The sequence below is a fragment of the Orycteropus afer genome, unplaced genomic scaffold (assembly GCF_000298275.1).
Source record: "Orycteropus afer afer isolate SDZICR_OR568_19922 unplaced genomic scaffold, OryAfe1.0 scaffold00393, whole genome shotgun sequence".
Taxonomy (NCBI): Eukaryota; Metazoa; Chordata; class Mammalia; order Tubulidentata; family Orycteropodidae; genus Orycteropus; species Orycteropus afer.
Genome location: NW_006921980.1, coordinates 1,438,150 through 1,455,391, shown reverse-complemented (window position 1 = coordinate 1,455,391; position 17,242 = coordinate 1,438,150). Strand labels below are relative to the sequence as shown.

The following is a 17,242-nucleotide window of genomic DNA, read 5'->3' as shown; positions in this document are numbered from 1 at the left end:
CCCTACGCCCCGGCCCCGGTGCCCCGGGCCATGCGGCCTCGGCCCTGCCGGCGCACGCCGCGCATCGGAGGAGATGAGGCTCCGCAATGGCACCTTCCTGACGCTGCTGCTCTTCTGCCTGTGCGCCTTCCTCTCGCTTTCCTGGTACGCGGCGCTCAGTGGCCAGAAAGGTGAGCCCTCATTCCCCGCCGCCACCTAGGCCTGAACCCCCGAGCCAAGTCTCACACATGGGCGCTGGAGACAGGAGTGGGGTCCGGGTAGTGGCTGAAGGCGGCCGGAAGCCGACGCAGGCGCCCCTTCCCCGCCCGAGCGGCGCGGGAGGACGCCCCTCCCATCCTCGCCTCCACTTGTTTGCTACTGAAATAACGAAATTCTTCTCTGGCCGTGGCTGGGCCGTTGGGGTCCAGCTGTCTGCGGTCCCTCCACTTCCCCCATGCGGCACTCAGACTGGCCTCTGTAGGGACAGTTATACTGATGCTAGGGTGGTTGCTTGTACCCATGGGTTGAGGACCCTCGGAGTTCTCAGAGCCAGAGACACAAGGTCACAGAGGTACATGTGATCAGGAGGTCCCCAGGGTGCCCGTTCCAGGCACCTGGACAAGGAACAGATACAGTGTTGAGAGACAGGTGTTAAAGGGCAGCTAGAGATCCAGGGCCACCCTCCATCCCAGCCTACCAGGGGTGCTGCTTCTGCATACCTTCTCCCTGGGGCGGTCCGCAAGGCAGGCTGATATCTGTCCTCAGGATTCTTCTCCAGGGACCTGGGTGTTAGGAATCCTCCCTGTGGCCATTGGCGTAGGGAGTGAGTGGAGGGCCTCCTGAGCAGCTAGCCCTATCCTGGTGCCCTTTAATTTACTTTGTGTAGTCTGACTGGGTCACCTCCCCACCTGGAGTCTGATCAGGCTGGCTCTTCTGATCAGACCCTCTCAGCCTGGCCACCACACTTGGAGTGGTGGAGTTGTTTGGTGTTGGTAGAGTGCTGAGGAAGCCCTCAGAGGCCCTTGCCCCCTCAACGCAAAGCACAGAGGCTCCAGGAAAGCTGCTTCCTTCCTGCCTCCTAGCCTTCCTGCAGGAGGCCTGAGCAGATCCGGCTAGGGCCAGCTGACTCTCTGCCTCCCTGTTTCCCACCTCCTGCTTCCCTGTTCCCAACCCCACACTAGATTAGGGTGGAGGAGAGGGCTGAGAGAGGAACTGAGGCCTTCCTGATCTCATCTGCCCCCAGGCTCCTGCCAGTCTAGCCCAGCCTGCTGCAGTTGTTGAGGCAGAGGGTTGACTGGACTGGGCATAGGGCTCTAGTGCCAAAGTCACAACTTAGGGTCCCTAAGGGGAAACCCCTAGGTCTGGCACAGGGAGGCATAGTGGAGGGTGAGTTCTCTGTGGGTGTGATGTGTCTCTCTGGGAATGACAAAGTTAGGCCAGAGGTTCTGTGGGGCGTGACACTCAGGGAAGAACATTTGGGCCCCTTGGGACAGTGGCCGCGTCAGGAGACTGGCAGGGTGGTGGTAGCACTGGAGCATAGGTGGAGCCTGTGAGGTGTGGAGAGAGGGTGACTGTTTCTGTGGGAGCCTAGCCAGGCCAGATCTTTGGAGGCCTCAGGAGAAGTCAGAAATCAGAGTTGTGATGTGAGACCCTTCATTCTTACTTTAGCTCACTCTGTTTAGCCAGGGTGATGCCAGGCTGAGGAGGTCTGAGGCCAGATTGGACCCTGGCTTCCAGTTTCCGGTGAGCAGGGGGCTCGGGATAGGACTGGCTCAGGCACGAGGACTTAGGGGATGGGCAGTGGAGTAAGACTCTGTAGGGCAGGGAGACAGAGAAGGGAGTAGCAGGAGCAGGGGCATCCTGGAAGCTCAGGAAGAAGACAGAAGGGTACCCCATGGTCAAGGGCTTGGCAAGGGTTTGGGGCCCAATTTCACATGTACTCTTGTTTTTGAAACAGCTCTGCTAGCGTTCAAACTATAGTCCTTAGCCAAGAACCTGCTAAGGACCCTCCCAAGGAAGGAACAGGCATACTCTCTAAGGAGTCAGCCCTGGGCTGCAGTCACACAGCCTTCCCCAGTATCTGGGCCAGGCTCATGCTGGCTTACCTACCCACCCACCCCTGAAAACCTGGACTTTAGGAAGGATGGATGCTCTTGTCTCCTAAGTGAGTACAGGGCCTGGAGAGGAGGTGACCTGCCTCTCTCCATGATCTCCTGCCCCCTGCATGTTAACAGTTAGGGCTAGAATCTGCATATACCCCTCTGAGCCTCTTTCCCTTCCCTAAGTATGCAAGAGCCTGCTTGGCTCTTGAATCTGTTTCTTCAACCAAGAGGGAACCAGGTGGAATACTATAGTTTGTGGGTCTCTGGCCCCACATGTGGGCTTTAGGATATCCTGCTCACTCTGCCTTCAGGGGAAGGAGTGAGAGAGCTGCCAGACCTCACCTCCAAGAGTAGGGCCCATCTGCAGTCCTTCTATGGTGGGGGGCAGACACCCCCACCCCCCACCTTGCCTCTCTAGGGTAAGAAGGTATAGATGAACCAGAAGCAAAGTTTCCTGCAGCCCCAGCTCCCAGGAGCCTCCACCCAGCCCAGGCCTTTACCTCTGCCCATCACTTGAGCTGCCTTCCTAGCCCACTTACCACTTCAGTCCAGCCCCCAGCCCCATGAGGATTGTGGTGTTCTGGGATGGCCTAGCAGAGCCTGGCATGAAGCCCAACCCATGGGGAGGTAGGCACAGAGCTCATTTGTGGCTTTGGCAGGCAAGGACAGAATGGACCTACCACTAGAGCTACCAGGCGTTGTTTCGTTCTGTTGTACATAGAATCGCTATGAGTCGGAGTCAATATGAGGCCACCTAACACTACCACCACAACGAGAGAGGTTAGCAATGCGAAGGTCTGTGGAGACAAGGCTTCCAGACAGCAGGTATGGCAGGAACAGGGGCAAACTACTTAGAGATAGGGCCTACAATGTTCAGGGAAATGACAAAAGGGTTAATGAAGGGTACATATGGGGCTGGAGCCAGGCCCAGACACCCATGAAGCTCATCATCTCCTGGTACACAGGAAGCTTAAGACCTGGGGTAGGGGGAAGCTGGGGAACTGAGGAAGGGAGGCCAGGGTGAAGGAGCAGGCAGTGCCAAGACCTAGGTGGCTGAGCCCTTCTCACCCTCCCCCCACTTCCTCTACTTTGGATTGACCACCACACAGGGCTGCCTTGGGTGTAGCCATGGTCCAAGGATTGTCCCAGTGATAACAGCTCTGGTAGCGTAGTGCCTAAGGCACTTGACTGCTAACCAGAAGGCTGGTGGTTCAAACCCACCAGCCACTCCTTGGAAGGAGGATGGGGCAATCTACTTCTGTAGTGATACTGCCTTGGAAACCCAAGGAGGGGTCACTATGAGTCAGGTCTGACTCGATGGCACATAACAACAACAACAGGGCCCATAGACTCCTATGGATAGGTAAGCCAGGCTCTGCCATGGAGCTCTGAGAGCCTTAGTACCTCAGTACCCTCCCTGTCAGTGTGCCCCTAGTACTGGGCAGGTAAGTGTAGGAAGTGGCCTGGTTCCCTAGTCAAGGGTAACCTGGGCCCCAGAGCCCCACAGATCTGTAACCCGATTCCCTCCTTCCCTGCCTCTTTGGCTGTCCAGAAGTTTTTCAGGCCTCCACCTTTAGCTCTTGCTGGACAGAATGGGGAAGGGCAGAGGTAAAAGGGATGAGCTGGGTGGGTACAAAAGATGGTGTCTATGGGAACATCACACTTGGCTCCCCAAATCCTACCCTGGCCTCCCCACCAAGGCCCCAAGCTCCTCACTGACCTTCCTTTAGCCTTTCTCTTCCTCTGGGACTTAGCACTTAGCCCTCTGCTCTGGCTGCAGAAGGGAGCATGTCTGAGGTGACTGGACTTTTACCTTGGTCATGACCTTTGGTGTACAGGCCTGTGGGGTGGTGCCCTCCTAGGGCCCAGTGGAAGGAGGCTGTGAATCTACCAGGAATTAGGGAACAGATTAGCTGCCCTGGAGGCAAGAAGGGGGTTCTGGAAGGCCTCCTAGACTTGGAATCTTTGAAACTAGGTCTTGAAGGCTATATAGGTTTTCACTAGGACCAGAAGAGAAAAGGGAATCCAGTGTGCAGAGTTGTAGGCATTAGACAAGGAAAAGGAGCTGTGGGTGTTGCAAATAAAGGGGGCAAAATGTAGATTAAAAAAGGCCTTGAGAGCAGAGCCCAGCTGGCAGGATATTGTTTATCTCATTCTTGCTTGCTGGTCCCTGTAGACCAGCAGAGCCGTGCTCTTTGCACCCTGGGGAACCCTCTCCACTGTTGGGAAGTCCCCTGGAAGTGGGGGAGGATGTCACCTGCACCAAGGTGATAGCCTTGGTCACGTCTGGTCCACCTGCACCCCAATGACCCAGGCCCACTGCCTCCAGTTGTGGCCCAGCTGGAAGTTTTGACATGGATCCCCCTGGGGTGGTACATCTAACGTTTGAGATAGCCCAGCCTTTGCACAGATCTTCGGAGACAGAGTTATCCGGGCATTTAGAACTTATGTCCCCTCTCTGTCTCTAACTCACTGGGTGACCCTGGGCTTGTTTCTTTTTTTTTTTTTTTTAACCTTTGGTAAAAATACATATAACACAACACTTACCATTTCAACTTTTTTTTTTTTTGCATGTACACTCTATGACATTAATTACATTCACTATATTGTGCAGGGAGCTCTGGTAGCATAGTGGCTAAGACACTTGCCTGCTAACCAGACGGCTGGCGGTTCAAACCCACCAGCCACTCCTTGGAAGGAAGGTTGGGCAATCCTACTTACGTAGGATACTGCCTCGGAAACCCAAGGAGGGGTCGCTATGAGTAGGGGCCGACTCGACGGCACATAACAACAACAACAACATATTGTGCAACCATCACCACTATCCACGTCTAAATTTTTCTGTCACCCTTAAGAGAAACTCTGTGCCCCTAAGCAATAACTCCCCCTTTTCCTCTTCTGCCTCCAGTAACCACTAATCAACTTTGGTTCCTAGATATTTCATATAAATAGGATCATACAATATTTGTCCTTTTGTAGCTGACTTATTTCACTCAGCATAATGTTTTCAAGGTTCATTCATGTTACAGTTTATATCAAGACTTAATTTGTCTGTTTAGCTGAGTAGTATTCCATTTTGTGCATATACCACATTTTGTTTGTTTATTGTTCTGTTGATGGACATTTCTGAGCTTGTTTTTGAACTTAATTTGCTCATCTGAGAAACGGGGGTTGTAATTGCAGTATACACCCCCTGGGCTGCTGTAAGACTGAATGAGAATCTAGGGCACATTCCTAGTACATTGTGAGCAACAGTGAGGACCATCATGATAGTGAAGGACGAGCCCCCGGGTACATACTGTCACAGACCCTGTGCCAGTTTCAGTCCTACTTGGAGGACAGGAGGAGTCATCCAGGGAGGGGATTGTTCAGAGTGGATATCTGCCCCAGACAGAGTTAGGGCTGCCTATGACCTTGCCCATGATGGAAGAAGAAGCAAAGTACAAGTGCTGAGAGGAGAAAGTTGGGGGGATCCTTGAGGAAGAGCCAGGTCCTTGTGCCCCAGCTAGGACCTGGTGTGTTCCCCTCCCTGGAAGGAACAAGTGCTAGGAGAACAGAGGCTTTGGGAGCCAGTAGACAAAGAGGATTCAGTCTCAAGTGGTTCTAGCTTTTGCCCATGTTTGTCCCACAGGAACATGGCTATAAATGATCCCCTGGGCCCTCCCACTTCAAATGCCTCCTCAAAGAAGAAAATAACTGGGGTGGAGGGCAGGGGGACTAGAAGAAGGCTAATCCCCCTGGTAGGGGCTTTTCTACCCCCATGCGTGTCATGTCATGACCCTTAAGTAATCCAAGATAGCTTGCTTACCTGTAGCAGGCACCAGAACATGTAGCTAGGCTATTCCACTGGCATGCTCAGGGGGTAGTAGATTGGCTTTAAGCTAACCCCAGGTGACAGCATGCATTCCACCTGCAGGAGACGTTGTGGATGTGTACCAGAGGGAGTTCCTTGCATTACGGGACCGCTTGCACGCAGCTGAACAAGAGAGCCTCAAGCGCTCCAAAGAACTCAACCTGGTGTTGGATGAGATCAAGAGGGCTGTGTCAGAAAGGCAGGCACTGCGAGAAGGAGATAGCAATCGTACCTGGGGCCGCCTAACAGGTGAGCAGAGGGGCAGGACATGGAAAGAAAGAGACCAGAGCTGATTGCAGGCTGCACTTATCTGACCAGTCCTTTCTTGACCCATCCAGAGGACCCGAGACTAAAACCTTGGAACATCTCGCACAAGCATGTGCTGCATCTGCCCACGGTCTTCCATCACCTGCCACACCTGCTGGCCAAAGAGAGCAGCCTGCAACCAGCGGTGCGTGTGGGCCAGGGTCGGACTGGAGGTAGGAGCAGGGCCTGGGAGGGGCGAGAGGCGGGCGGTACAGTGGTCCCAGGCACCGTGCCCAGTGTCACTCCTGTGGCCCCTATAGTGTCAGTGGTGATGGGCATCCCGAGTGTGCGACGCGAGGTGCACTCATACCTGACAGACACACTGCACTCACTCATCTCGGAGCTGAGCCCACAGGAGAAGGAGGACTCGGTCATCGTGGTGCTGATTGCTGAGGCAAGTGGGCTGGGACATAGGGTTGAGGGGGTGTTCAGAGAAAGACACATGGTGCAAAATAATAGAAAGGAGAAATAAAACCAGATCATTCCACAGGAAAAAAAAAGCTATCAGAAGTTTGACCGTCAGGCTCATTCACAAATCAAAACAAAGTGCAAAAGAAATATTCTAGTGCCTCCTCGTGGAGGTGCCAGTTACCTAGTCCTCTCCACTCCACCACCCAGTGTACCCCAGAGGGCTTTTTCTGAGGTACTTGTGGCCCCAAGTGACCCAGGCCCAGCCTTCCTACTCAGGACCTCAGGACAGGAACTCCCTCCCTCCATATATGGGTATCCACAGCCTGCACCTCTCCTTCCCAGGCCATTTGGGGTAGAAACTAGGCTTAGAATGCTTGGTCTCCCCACAGACTGACCCACAGTACACATCGGCAGTGACAGAGAACATCAAGGCCTTGTGAGTATCAGCAGCCTGACAAAGCTGGTGGAGGGATGGCCCTCTGCCTAGGTGCCTGCTTCCCCGCAAGACAGTACTTCCCTCCTGTGGGGGAGGGGGCCTCTCCTGTCAGCTGAAAGGGGTGAGTGTGTAGAGGTGGCCCAGCCCCTCTCTGGAGCCCCATTTCTCCGTAGGCTGGTTGTGGTATGGGGGGATGTCTGTCTGGTGGGCCCCGGAGAAGGAAGATCTAGCTGGCTCAGTATCCCCTTCAGTTCCTAGAGGCTACACACTTACTGAGCCTTCCTGTCCCCCAGGTTCCCCACGGAGATCCATTCCGGGCTCTTGGAGGTCATCTCCCCTTCCCCCCACTTCTACCCTGACTTCTCCCGCCTCCGCGAGTCGTTTGGGGACCCCAAAGAGAGAGTCAGGTACTGGCCCTCCCCCTGTGTCTCCAGCAACCTGCCTACCTGTGTGTGATGAGAACTGTCTGTTGGTCTAAGTCCAGGGTACGTCCCTGTAGTCCCCCGTGCTTGGTCCCCTGCATGATGGAAACAGGTCCCTCCCTGTCGGTGGCCTCCCTATAGCCCTTGGTAGCCCAGGTGGTGGTAGCCCCATTGGAGGTGGAAGGATCCTGTGGGTCTGAGCCCCTGAGGCCCCTGCCCCTGGCCCACAGGTGGAGGACCAAACAGAACCTCGATTACTGCTTCCTCATGATGTACGCACAGTCCAAAGGCATCTACTATGTGCAGGTCAGCACTGAGACCCTGTTCTGCCTGGGGGTGGTGTGGGTCCTGCTGTGTTCTGCCTCCTGTCCCCATGGACCTTGGTTGGGTCTTAGTGCTGAGCCCTGTCCACCCACATGCCCATCCTGAGTCCCAGCCAGATCTCAGCAGTAAGCCCTATTTCCCTCCTGCCTTATGCAGCTGGAGGATGACATTGTAGCCAAGCCCAACTACCTGAGTACCATGAAGAACTTTGCCCTTCAGCAGCCCTCAGAGGACTGGATGATCCTGGAGTTTTCCCAGCTTGGCTTCATCGGTGTGTCCCCCACCCCGCTTGACCACATGCTCCAACAAGCCTGCCTCTCTGCCTCTGTCATCATGCTCCTTGCCCCCGTGACCATGCTGTGGAAGGATTGCCAATCTTTTCCCAGATTCAAACCCTGCCTAGAGTGCCCACTACCCTAACATCCCCCACCCCCTACATCAGGGATTTCTAGCTTCATCACTTCACCTGACTCCTGTGCCCATACCTGCCTGAGGCTGGCAGACAGTCCCCTTGGGTTTGTTCTGAGACCCTCCCCAGTGGCCCTCACAGGGGTAAAGAGGAAGTAGGGCGGGACAGCTTCTGCCCGCTCAGCCCCTCTTACCCCCCCCACCCCCACACTCAGGGAAGATGTTCAAGTCGTTGGACCTGAGCCTGATTGTGGAGTTCATCCTCATGTTCTACCGGGACAAGCCCATCGATTGGCTCCTAGACCATATTCTCTGGGTGAAGGTCTGCAACCCTGAGAAAGATGCGGTGAGCTGGGGCTGGGGTCAGGAACATGTAGCCCCCAATGGACTACGTTTGTGACCCTGCTGCAGAAGGCCCCTGGCTGCCTCCCAAGCGAAGCTCTGTCCTGGGAGGCAATGCTGACCCCAGGGTATTGCCCTCCCTCCGCAGAAGCACTGTGACCGGCAGAAGGCCAACCTTCGGATCCGCTTCAAGCCATCCCTCTTCCAGCATGTGGGCACTCACTCCTCACTGGCGGGCAAGATTCAGAAACTGAAGGTGTGTTGAGCCACATGCTCACTGGGCCCACCAGGCCAATCTAGGCAGAGCTGCAGCTCATGAGGAGCAGAGGGGCAGGCCTAGGCTTGCAGCCCCTTAGCGCCACTGTCCCTCCATGGCTGCAGGACAAGGACTTTGGGAAGCAGGCACTGAGGAAGGAGCACGTCAACCCACCGGCAGAGGTGAGCACGAGCCTCAAGACATACCAGCACTTCACCCTGGAGAAGGCCTACCTGCGTGAGGATTTCTTCTGGGCCTTCACACCCGCTGCAGGGGACTTCATCCGCTTCCGCTTCTTCCAGCCCCTACGTCTTGAGCGGTCAGTGCCAGCACCCTTGTTGGGGGTGGGGTCTGGGTAGCCACTAGCCCCCAGGGTATAGGCCTCACTACAGACTTCTGGGCCTACAAGTGCCCCTTCGTGACTTATAGCAAATTACTGAACCTCAGTTTCCATGTAGGGCTCATACATAACTGAGCTACCTTGTAAGAACTAAGGGTGACAGTGCCCATAGAAGCTCAGTAATGAATCCCCATCATCGTCTCTATAAGTGAGGCCTTGGTGGCAATGCCCAGCCTCCCCCTGTACCCTGGATTCCATCCACTATCCTCTTGGCCCAGGCCTGGCGTTTTCTTTTTGGGCCCATGGGCAGTGCACCTGGGCAGGGCCCCACCAGGCAGCAGCTCACAGGACTGTCTGGTGCAGGTTCTTCTTCCGCAGCGGGAACATCGAGCACCCAGAGGACAAGCTCTTCAACACCTCTGTGGAGGTGCTGCCCTTTGATGTGAGTGTGATGGGGGTGGGTGTGGGTGTGTACTGAGGCCTAGCCTTCCCCAGCCATGGTGTTTCAGCCCCTTGCTTTTGTCCCCAGAACCCCCAATCAGACAAGGAGGCCCTGCAGGAGGGCCGCTCAGCCACTCTTCGGTACCCACGGAGCCCTGATGGCTACCTCCAGATCAGTAAGTTGCGGGGAGGGACAGGACTGAGTAGACAAGCCCCGTGGAGGCTGGGGGTCTCTGGGACAACCTCTCATTCAGCAATGCCCTCCCCTAGGCTCCTTCCACAAGGGTGTGGCTGAGGGTGAGGTGGACCCTGCCTTTGGCCCTCTGGAAGCACTGCGCCTCTCCATCCAGACAGACTCACCAGTGTGGGTCATTCTGAGTGAGGTGAGGTGGGCAGGGTGCGGCAAATGATAGCTGGACCAGGCCAGCACTCTGAGCCCTGCTGACCCTGAGCCTCACTCTTCCAGATCTTCCTGAAAAAGGCTGACTAAGGTGAGGGCTTCTGAGGATATGTTGTGGCAGTACCTGAAGCCACGGACCACGATGTCGTAGCTGCTGCCCCCAGAAAAACAGGCGCAGCCGCCCCAGCCCAAAGGATTCTGCCCGGTGCAGGGCCTGGGCAGCCTGGGGTCCGCCGCTGGCCCGGAGGCCCCAGGAGCTGGTGCTGCCCCGCCGCCAGGCCGCGGACGAGGCAGGCGGCCTTCCACTGTGCCTGAGGGCCGGCCTGCGCCGCCCAGAACGTTCTCACCGGCTGGCACTAGCCAGGCCGTTTTAGAAGAGCTTTTTCCTGGGCGCCCACTGTCTGGCGCAAACACTGGAATGCATATACTACTTTATGTGCTGTGTTTTTTATTCTTGGATACATTTGATTTTTTCACGTAAGTCTACATATACTTCTATAAGAGCGTGACTTGTAATAAAGGATTAATGAAGTGTATGCCTCAAATGTGAATACTGAAAGCTCTCTGAAGCTCACTGCCAGCTGTTCTTTGGGTCCCAACCTGTGCCTGGGGCTAAATCCACAGGCACGTAGAGGAGGCCCAGCACCAGAGTGCTCCACCAGGTGCCAGCTCTGACTCTCCCACCAAGCTAAGGAGCTGGACTTGCCTCTCTTTGTGTTCTGGTACTTCACCTGTGCAACTCAGTATGACCTTACTTTTATCTTCCTGGTGGTGCTCTGGAAGCCTGCCCGACCCATGAGGATGCCATAAAAGGGTACCACCCACCATCATGGAGACTCCCTGCTATCCAGCCCAACTCCCAGAGGCCATGGCTTTCCTGGATGCCTCAAACTGGACACATCTCCTCATCCCTCCTCTTTTGTGGGTTTCAGCTCTGTCCTCATCCTAGATCCTGCCCCCCCAAACAAAAAAACCCACTGCCATTTTGTTGATTCTGACTCATGTTATGTGCCGTTGAGTTGTCTTAAGACTGATAATGACCCCTCCTTGGGTTTCCAAGGCAGTATCACTACAGAAGTGGATTGCCTAATCTTCCTTCCAAGGAGTGAGTGGCTGGTGGGTTTGAACCCCCAACCTTTTGGTTAACAGTCAAGTGCCTTAGGTCCTATGCCACCAGAGCTCCCATTCTGACTCATAGCAAGCACAGTTGGGTTTCCAAAGCTGTAAACCTTTACCGAAGCTGACTGTCTCATCTTTCTTTCTAGAAAGGCTGGTGAGTTTGAACCATCCACCATTTGGTTAGCAGTCAAATGCCTTAGCCACTACAAAGTTCCTTCTCATCTCTCCTTCCTGATCTCTGCTACATGTTAAGTGTCTTCCTCTCTAAAGTGAGCCCTCTCAGTCCACCTCATGGTCTTTGTACACTGTTGCCCTTGCTTCAAAACCTCTTGTTGGCTCAGCTGAAAGTCATTTTCTTGGGGATGTTTTATCTGGTTGGCAGGCCACTTTCCTGCTGTTTGCCCTCAAAGTACCTGGACGTTTCCTTGAGAGCTCTTACCGAGACTACATTTGAGTATTCGTCGTCATCGCCCCTACTGCTCTGCTGACCTTGGCAGGGATACTCTAAACACCTACACCGTTCTAGACGTTGGGGACCAAGTGGTGACAAAAAAGGTCCTTTCCTTCCCTCTGTGGCAAGACCGGCAAGTTCTGGAGTTGGTCGTGAACTCTAGGGGACGAAGATTAAGGCGACTGAGGGTCAGTGCAAAGGTAACCCCCCCAACCAACTACCATGGAGTCGTTTCCGAGGCGATTATTACTACGAAGTGTAATAATAAGGCACTTGACTGCTCACCAGAAGGCTGGTGGTTCAAACCCACCAGCCACTCCTCAGAAGGAAGGTTGGGCAAGCCTACTTCCGTAGTGATGTTGTTGTCGTTATGTGCCGTCGAGTCAGCCCTGACTCATAGCGACCCCTCCTTGGGTTTCCGTGGCAGTATCACTACGGAAGTAGGATTGCCCAACCTTCCTTCCGAGGAGTGGCTGGTGGGTTTGAACCGCCAGCCTTCTGGTTAGCAGTCAAGTGCCTTAGCCACTATGCTACCAGAGCTCCCGTAGTGATACTGCCTCGGAAACCCAAGGAGGGGTCGCTATGAGTCAGGGCCGATTCGACGGCAAACAACAAACATAAGGAGGGGCCGTGAGTGAATCCTGGCGGGAAAGGGCATTCCGGGCAAGGAGAAAGTGGAAGAGGACTACTAACTAGATCGTTCGTCGCCGTGCCAGGCCTCTGCCCCTCCCCCAAGTCCCTTTGCGGTTCTTTTCTTCAGTGGCCCGCCCGCCGCCTCCGGAAAGCCCTTCCGACTGCGACCCCAGGCTGAGTCCCTCCAGGGTCCACAGTCCGCTAAGCGCCACCTCCTATGACCAAGAGAGAGCTGACGGGGTTCAGTCAAGGGAACTTTAATTAGAGACTGAGGAATGCAGAGACAAGCTTTTCTGCCCCACCCCTTCCACCGTCCTCCCGGAAGCTCCGGATCTTTCCCATCTCCGCGGATCTGGTGTCCTTCGTCTCAGGCCCCCGGTAGCAAAGTCCTCAGCCGTCCCAGGAGCGCGGCGCGCAACGCGTCCGGGAGGAAGTGGTAAAGCAGGCCGAGCGCCGCCAGCGCCACAAGCAGCCAGAGCGCGCGCGCGCTCGCGTAGAGCGGAGCTAGCCTGCGGGCGGTGCTCAGCAGGGAGCGGGGGTGGAGCTGAACCCCGCCCACGCTGAGCTCCTCCGCCTTCGGCTCAGAAATAGGCCCGCCCACCGCCCTCCGCCAGGGCCCAGCCTCCAACCAGTTGCCGCCATCCCCTGGAGGACCCGGCCTTCGGGAGCTCGCCCACGAACGGTCTTTTACCCAGTCCCACTTCCCTTCGGGTGAGCCCGCCCTGATTCTCACCTGAGCTGAGCCGAGCGCGCGTAGCCCTGGAAGTAGCGGAGGCGCGCGAACAGGTAGACAAGGCCGCATAGAGCCGCTGCTCCTGGGAGAGGTGCCGGCGGGGAGGGTGAGCACGCTGGCCGGCACCCGCTCCGGCCTCCAGTGCATGCCCCCTGCCCCGCGCCCAGACAGACCTTCGTGAAAAAAGACGCCGGCGACCCAGAGCGTGGCAAGGAACAGTGGAAAGTATTCGCTGCAGTTCACCCTGGGGGGGGGGGCGGGCATGATGAGGGTATCGCGAGCCCAGTTCTCTGCCCCGGCCCGCCCAAGGCTCGCTGGCTGCCGGCCCGCGCCCCCACTCCCCCCCCCCCGTGCCTCACTGGGCTCGATAGACGCGCTCGAACTCGGGTGGGCCGGTGGTAAGCGGCGGCGACACTCGGAAGGCCCGGCGCGCCGATATCACCTGCAGGGAGAAGTAGGCTGGGGAAGGGGAGGCGGGAGTCAGATGTGGTGGCCCGAAGACCTACAGGTCCTTCTCTCCAATCTTGCCTTTCTCCAAACTCCGCGATGAGGCCCTGTCCTGCCCAGTGAGTGTAGTGGAGTGTGTGATGCGGGCACAGGGACACCTGCCTGATGGAGAGGCCACTTGGAACTTTGCTCCGGAATCATTTGACTTGCAAAACACAGGCAAATGCACAGCTGTGACTCTCTAGGCATGAACCTTAGTTTTGGGGTTGCCACTAGGGCTTGAGGACAGAGTTGGCTACATCTCCTGAGATACAGGGGAGCACGTTCCCTGTGGCTAAGGTACCCTGGTGCCCCACCTACTGAGCCTACCAGTAGAGACCACCTCACCCTGCTACAGACCAGGGTCAATCAAGCCTGGGTCCCTGTGCCTCCAAACTGTCACAGGCTCCTGCCTCAGCTGTCCTGGACACTGGTCTAAATCTGACAAACACTGCCCCCCACCCCTGCCAGGTGCTTGCAACTGGGACTAACCCCAGAATCCCAGGGCTCTGCCACCACCATTCTAATAGGGAAGGTGCAAAAGGTGGGCTGGCCCTAGGGTTCTCTTAGTCCCAGCCCAGGCCTTACCTCACACCTACACCCCAATACTTAATGTCTCCAATTATCTCCCTTGCAAGCCTTGTGGCCCTAGTACCTTTGGTACTAGGCTCTCTGAAGACATACTCTGTCTTAGGTGCACAGTGGGTGCCGAGGGATGGCTGTGCCAGTACAGTTCTTCCCTGTGGCGCCACTTCTGTACTGACCACCAGTCCACCATTCATCCTGACAACCCCTCCAGGTCCTACAGCTCAACACAACCTTGTTGCCCAACTTGGCCCTGAAACCTCTTGCCCTCCTCCAGGGTTCCTTATGCTGGCCAAGGACCACCAGCCCCCAACCTCAAGCCTGGCATGTCTACCTCAACTGGCTCTCAGGGCCAAGACCTTTTTCCATTCTGCTGCTAGTCCCCTTTGGGCAGGCCACCACCTGTCTCAACCTTAGTCCCCTACCCAAAGTTTCCATGAAGACATCCTGCAGGGTTCACCCTACCGACATCCTTCTAGGGCTTTCCCCTTACCAACCCAGGGAAAATGCAAGCCCTTCAGCTAGAATTTAGGAGCTCTGGTGGCGTAGCACTTCAGGCACTTGACTGCTAACCAGAAGGCTGGCGGTTCAAACCCACCAGCTACTGCTTGGAAGGAAGATTGGGCAATCTACTTCTGTAGTAATACCCCCCAAGGAAGGGTTGCTGTGAGTCAGATCTGACTCCACAACAGCGAGTTTGGTTTTTTGGTTCAGCTAGAACTCAAGCCCTGGTTCTTCCTAGTTTCCTGTGGGGCTGGAAGAGCCAGGTGGGGACTTGGCATCCTGAGCTTGGGCTGGAGGCTTCTACCCCTGCCTCTCACTTGACCTGGGACCCTCTAGCACCTCCCAAGGGCATGGAGGGCAGAAGGCAGCTTGCAGAGGCCTGAGACCCACCCTCCTCCCAGACAGGAGCCAGCCCACCTTGCAGCAGGACTCCCAGGAGGGTGACAGTAGCCAGAAGTGCCACCTCGTCCTTCATGATGCCGGCAGTTCTGCTGGGGCTGGGCTGATGCATGGGAAGACTAACAGCTCAGCGACTGAGCCAGAAGAAGAATGGCGTCTGAGCTCTCCCAGCCCTTCTAAGGGCATGTGGGTGTGACCATGGCAGGCAGAGCTGAGGGCCTGGCCAGGCTGAGAGCGGAAACCAGGGCTACAGAGAGCTGGGGCAGGGGGGAGCAGCTGTCTGGGGACAGCCTGGCCAGTTCCTCCCAGTTGTTCCTGTCACTTCCATGCCTACCCTGTGCTGGCAGAGTCCAAGCCTCTCCACCCAGGCCCACTCCCACCTCAAGATAAGTCCAACTGCCTTGGAAACACCATTCCAGTGTCCTCCATACTCTGCACCAACAGGTCCCCACTTATCCTTCAGACCTCCCCCTCATCCTGAGTACCATCCCTGGAAACAAGACCTACCTCAGGTAGAGGCTCCTACCAGAACCCACACCCCCACCTATCACCAGGCTCCATTCTCTTGAATGTACTCATTTCTCCCCATCTCCTGTACCACCTTCCAAGTGCCTCCCTGCCCTTGTCATCTCTCACCTGGGCATAGGTCAAAGCTTCTGGCTTCCAGCCCTGACTCTCACACACAGACTTATCTCCATCCCCCCCCACCCCGGTTTGTTTTGTAACATACAACTCAGCCCTCTACCCTCCCCTTCTAAAACCCTGCCCAGCTCCCCTGTGCTCTCAGGCCACTCTGGGCCCAGCTGAGATTCTTTCATCCTTCAAGAAACCTTCAGATGCCCACCAGCCTCACAGCTGCATGGGCTTTTTAAACATGTGACACCCCACCCTTGGGCCATAGCCAATAGGTAAAGGTACCTGCCCCAAGGCCACCCTGAGGGTACTCAGGTCAGTACACCCAGCCTTGCTGAACCTTTTGCTTTCTTGGGGCTTTCATCCTGGAACAGACACCACATTTCTGCCTACACAACATTCATCTCTAGCCAACAGGCCCTGCTCCTACTTTCCTGTGGTCCTGACCCTCCCTACATTCAGATCCCTGAGTGGCAATGGGGGAGGGGTCCCCGCTACAGTGATTGTTGCCAGAGTTGAGCATGTGACCCAACAAAGGCTGGCTTGAGACAGTGAGCCTCAGTTCTGGAAAGTTTCTTAGAACTTTGAGAAACTGGGCAGGGACATTACTGAGGGCTGCTGGCACAGAATGGAGCCAACATGGGGGCTGGGAGGAGGGAGCCAGCATCTAGCGGGCTGCTGGCTGCCTTGCCTGGAGCTCCCCTGGGCCATTCAGCCTTTTCAGTTTTGTAAGATGACCACTTCTCTTTTTGGTTTAAGTTAGTTTGAATTGAGTTTCAGACAGCAGTCCAAATGGATGTACACACAGCAGCTACACAGCCCATGCAAAGCACAGGCCAGGCTGTGAAAAGGACAAAGATGAGCTGCTGGGTCTTCCACGCAACTGTATTGTCTCTGGGTCCTGGGCCACTGTGAGGATAGCCCTCCATGCCCTGGGCACCACATAATAAACCCTGTTCTCTGTGGTAGTGTCTCCACATGCCAGGGTCATGGAACTGTGGGAGCCTCCACTCACGCACCTTCCCAGTCTCCTTCCTTGTTGCTCACATCCTGGGTTCCAGCATTAGGTCTGTTGCCTCATGGGTTCTTCCAGATCCCCTCTGCCTCCATCACTGGGCCAGGGCCCTGTGACCTCTGATTTTCATTTCCCCCAAGAACCCAGTTGCCACTTCTCTGGGGGGGCGGGATTTGTGAACTCTGTCCCCAACTTTAGGCCTAGGTGGGACAGTAGTAGCAAAAGTAAGTAGGTGCTCAGAGATAGAGGAACAACTGATAGAAGCCAGGACACAGTGAGCAGGGAATACCCTGGAGCAGATACCACACCAGTTTCACCCTCTCTCTTTTCACTCAGCTCTTTCCTCCCTGAAACCTGCCTTGACTATAGTGTCCCTGCTCTGGCCTCTCTCTCTCTGCACCCTGTCCCACCACCCCTAGCCCTCTAGGAGGGTGGGACTCACACCCTTGCCTGGTCATCGAGACAGGTGCCAGGGTGCTAGGGTGTTTGCATGAACTGTGTGTATGCCCACACATACCATGCATGCCTATGGGTGAGTCTACACATCTTTGTGTCTCTCTCAAGGCCTGGCTGTACTGGTGAGTGCATCAATGGGCCTGAGTGTGTGTCCTTGTGACTTTGATGTGTTCAGCTCCCCCCCACACACACCCCCCCCCACCAAGCT

The 17,242-nt window shown here is 55.8% G+C and overlaps 2 protein-coding genes across 2 annotated transcripts; one reads left to right on the top strand and one right to left on the bottom strand.

The window, feature by feature from the left end:
• Window positions 1-73: 73 nt before the first annotated feature.
• On the top strand, window positions 74-10,110 carry MGAT4B (alpha-1,3-mannosyl-glycoprotein 4-beta-N-acetylglucosaminyltransferase B). Its single transcript, XM_007953415.2, has 15 exons — window positions 74-170; window positions 5,998-6,183; window positions 6,273-6,413; window positions 6,501-6,634; window positions 7,041-7,087; window positions 7,381-7,494; window positions 7,740-7,815; window positions 7,990-8,104; window positions 8,457-8,587; window positions 8,732-8,839; window positions 8,965-9,158; window positions 9,543-9,621; window positions 9,709-9,796; window positions 9,891-10,003; window positions 10,087-10,110. The coding sequence occupies exons 1-15, from the start codon at window positions 74-76 to the stop codon at window positions 10,108-10,110; spliced, it is 1,647 nt and encodes a 548-aa protein (XP_007951606.1).
• A 2,480-nt stretch (window positions 10,111-12,590) lies between these two features.
• LTC4S (leukotriene C4 synthase) lies at window positions 12,591-15,006 on the bottom strand. The gene is made up of 5 exons (XM_007953433.1): window positions 14,949-15,006; window positions 13,316-13,415; window positions 13,130-13,200; window positions 12,957-13,038; window positions 12,591-12,732 (listed from the first exon to the last, which is right to left on the bottom strand). Exons 1-5 carry the CDS (start codon window positions 15,004-15,006, stop codon window positions 12,591-12,593), a joined length of 453 nt encoding a protein of 150 aa, XP_007951624.1.
• Window positions 15,007-17,242: the final 2,236 nt, after the last annotated feature.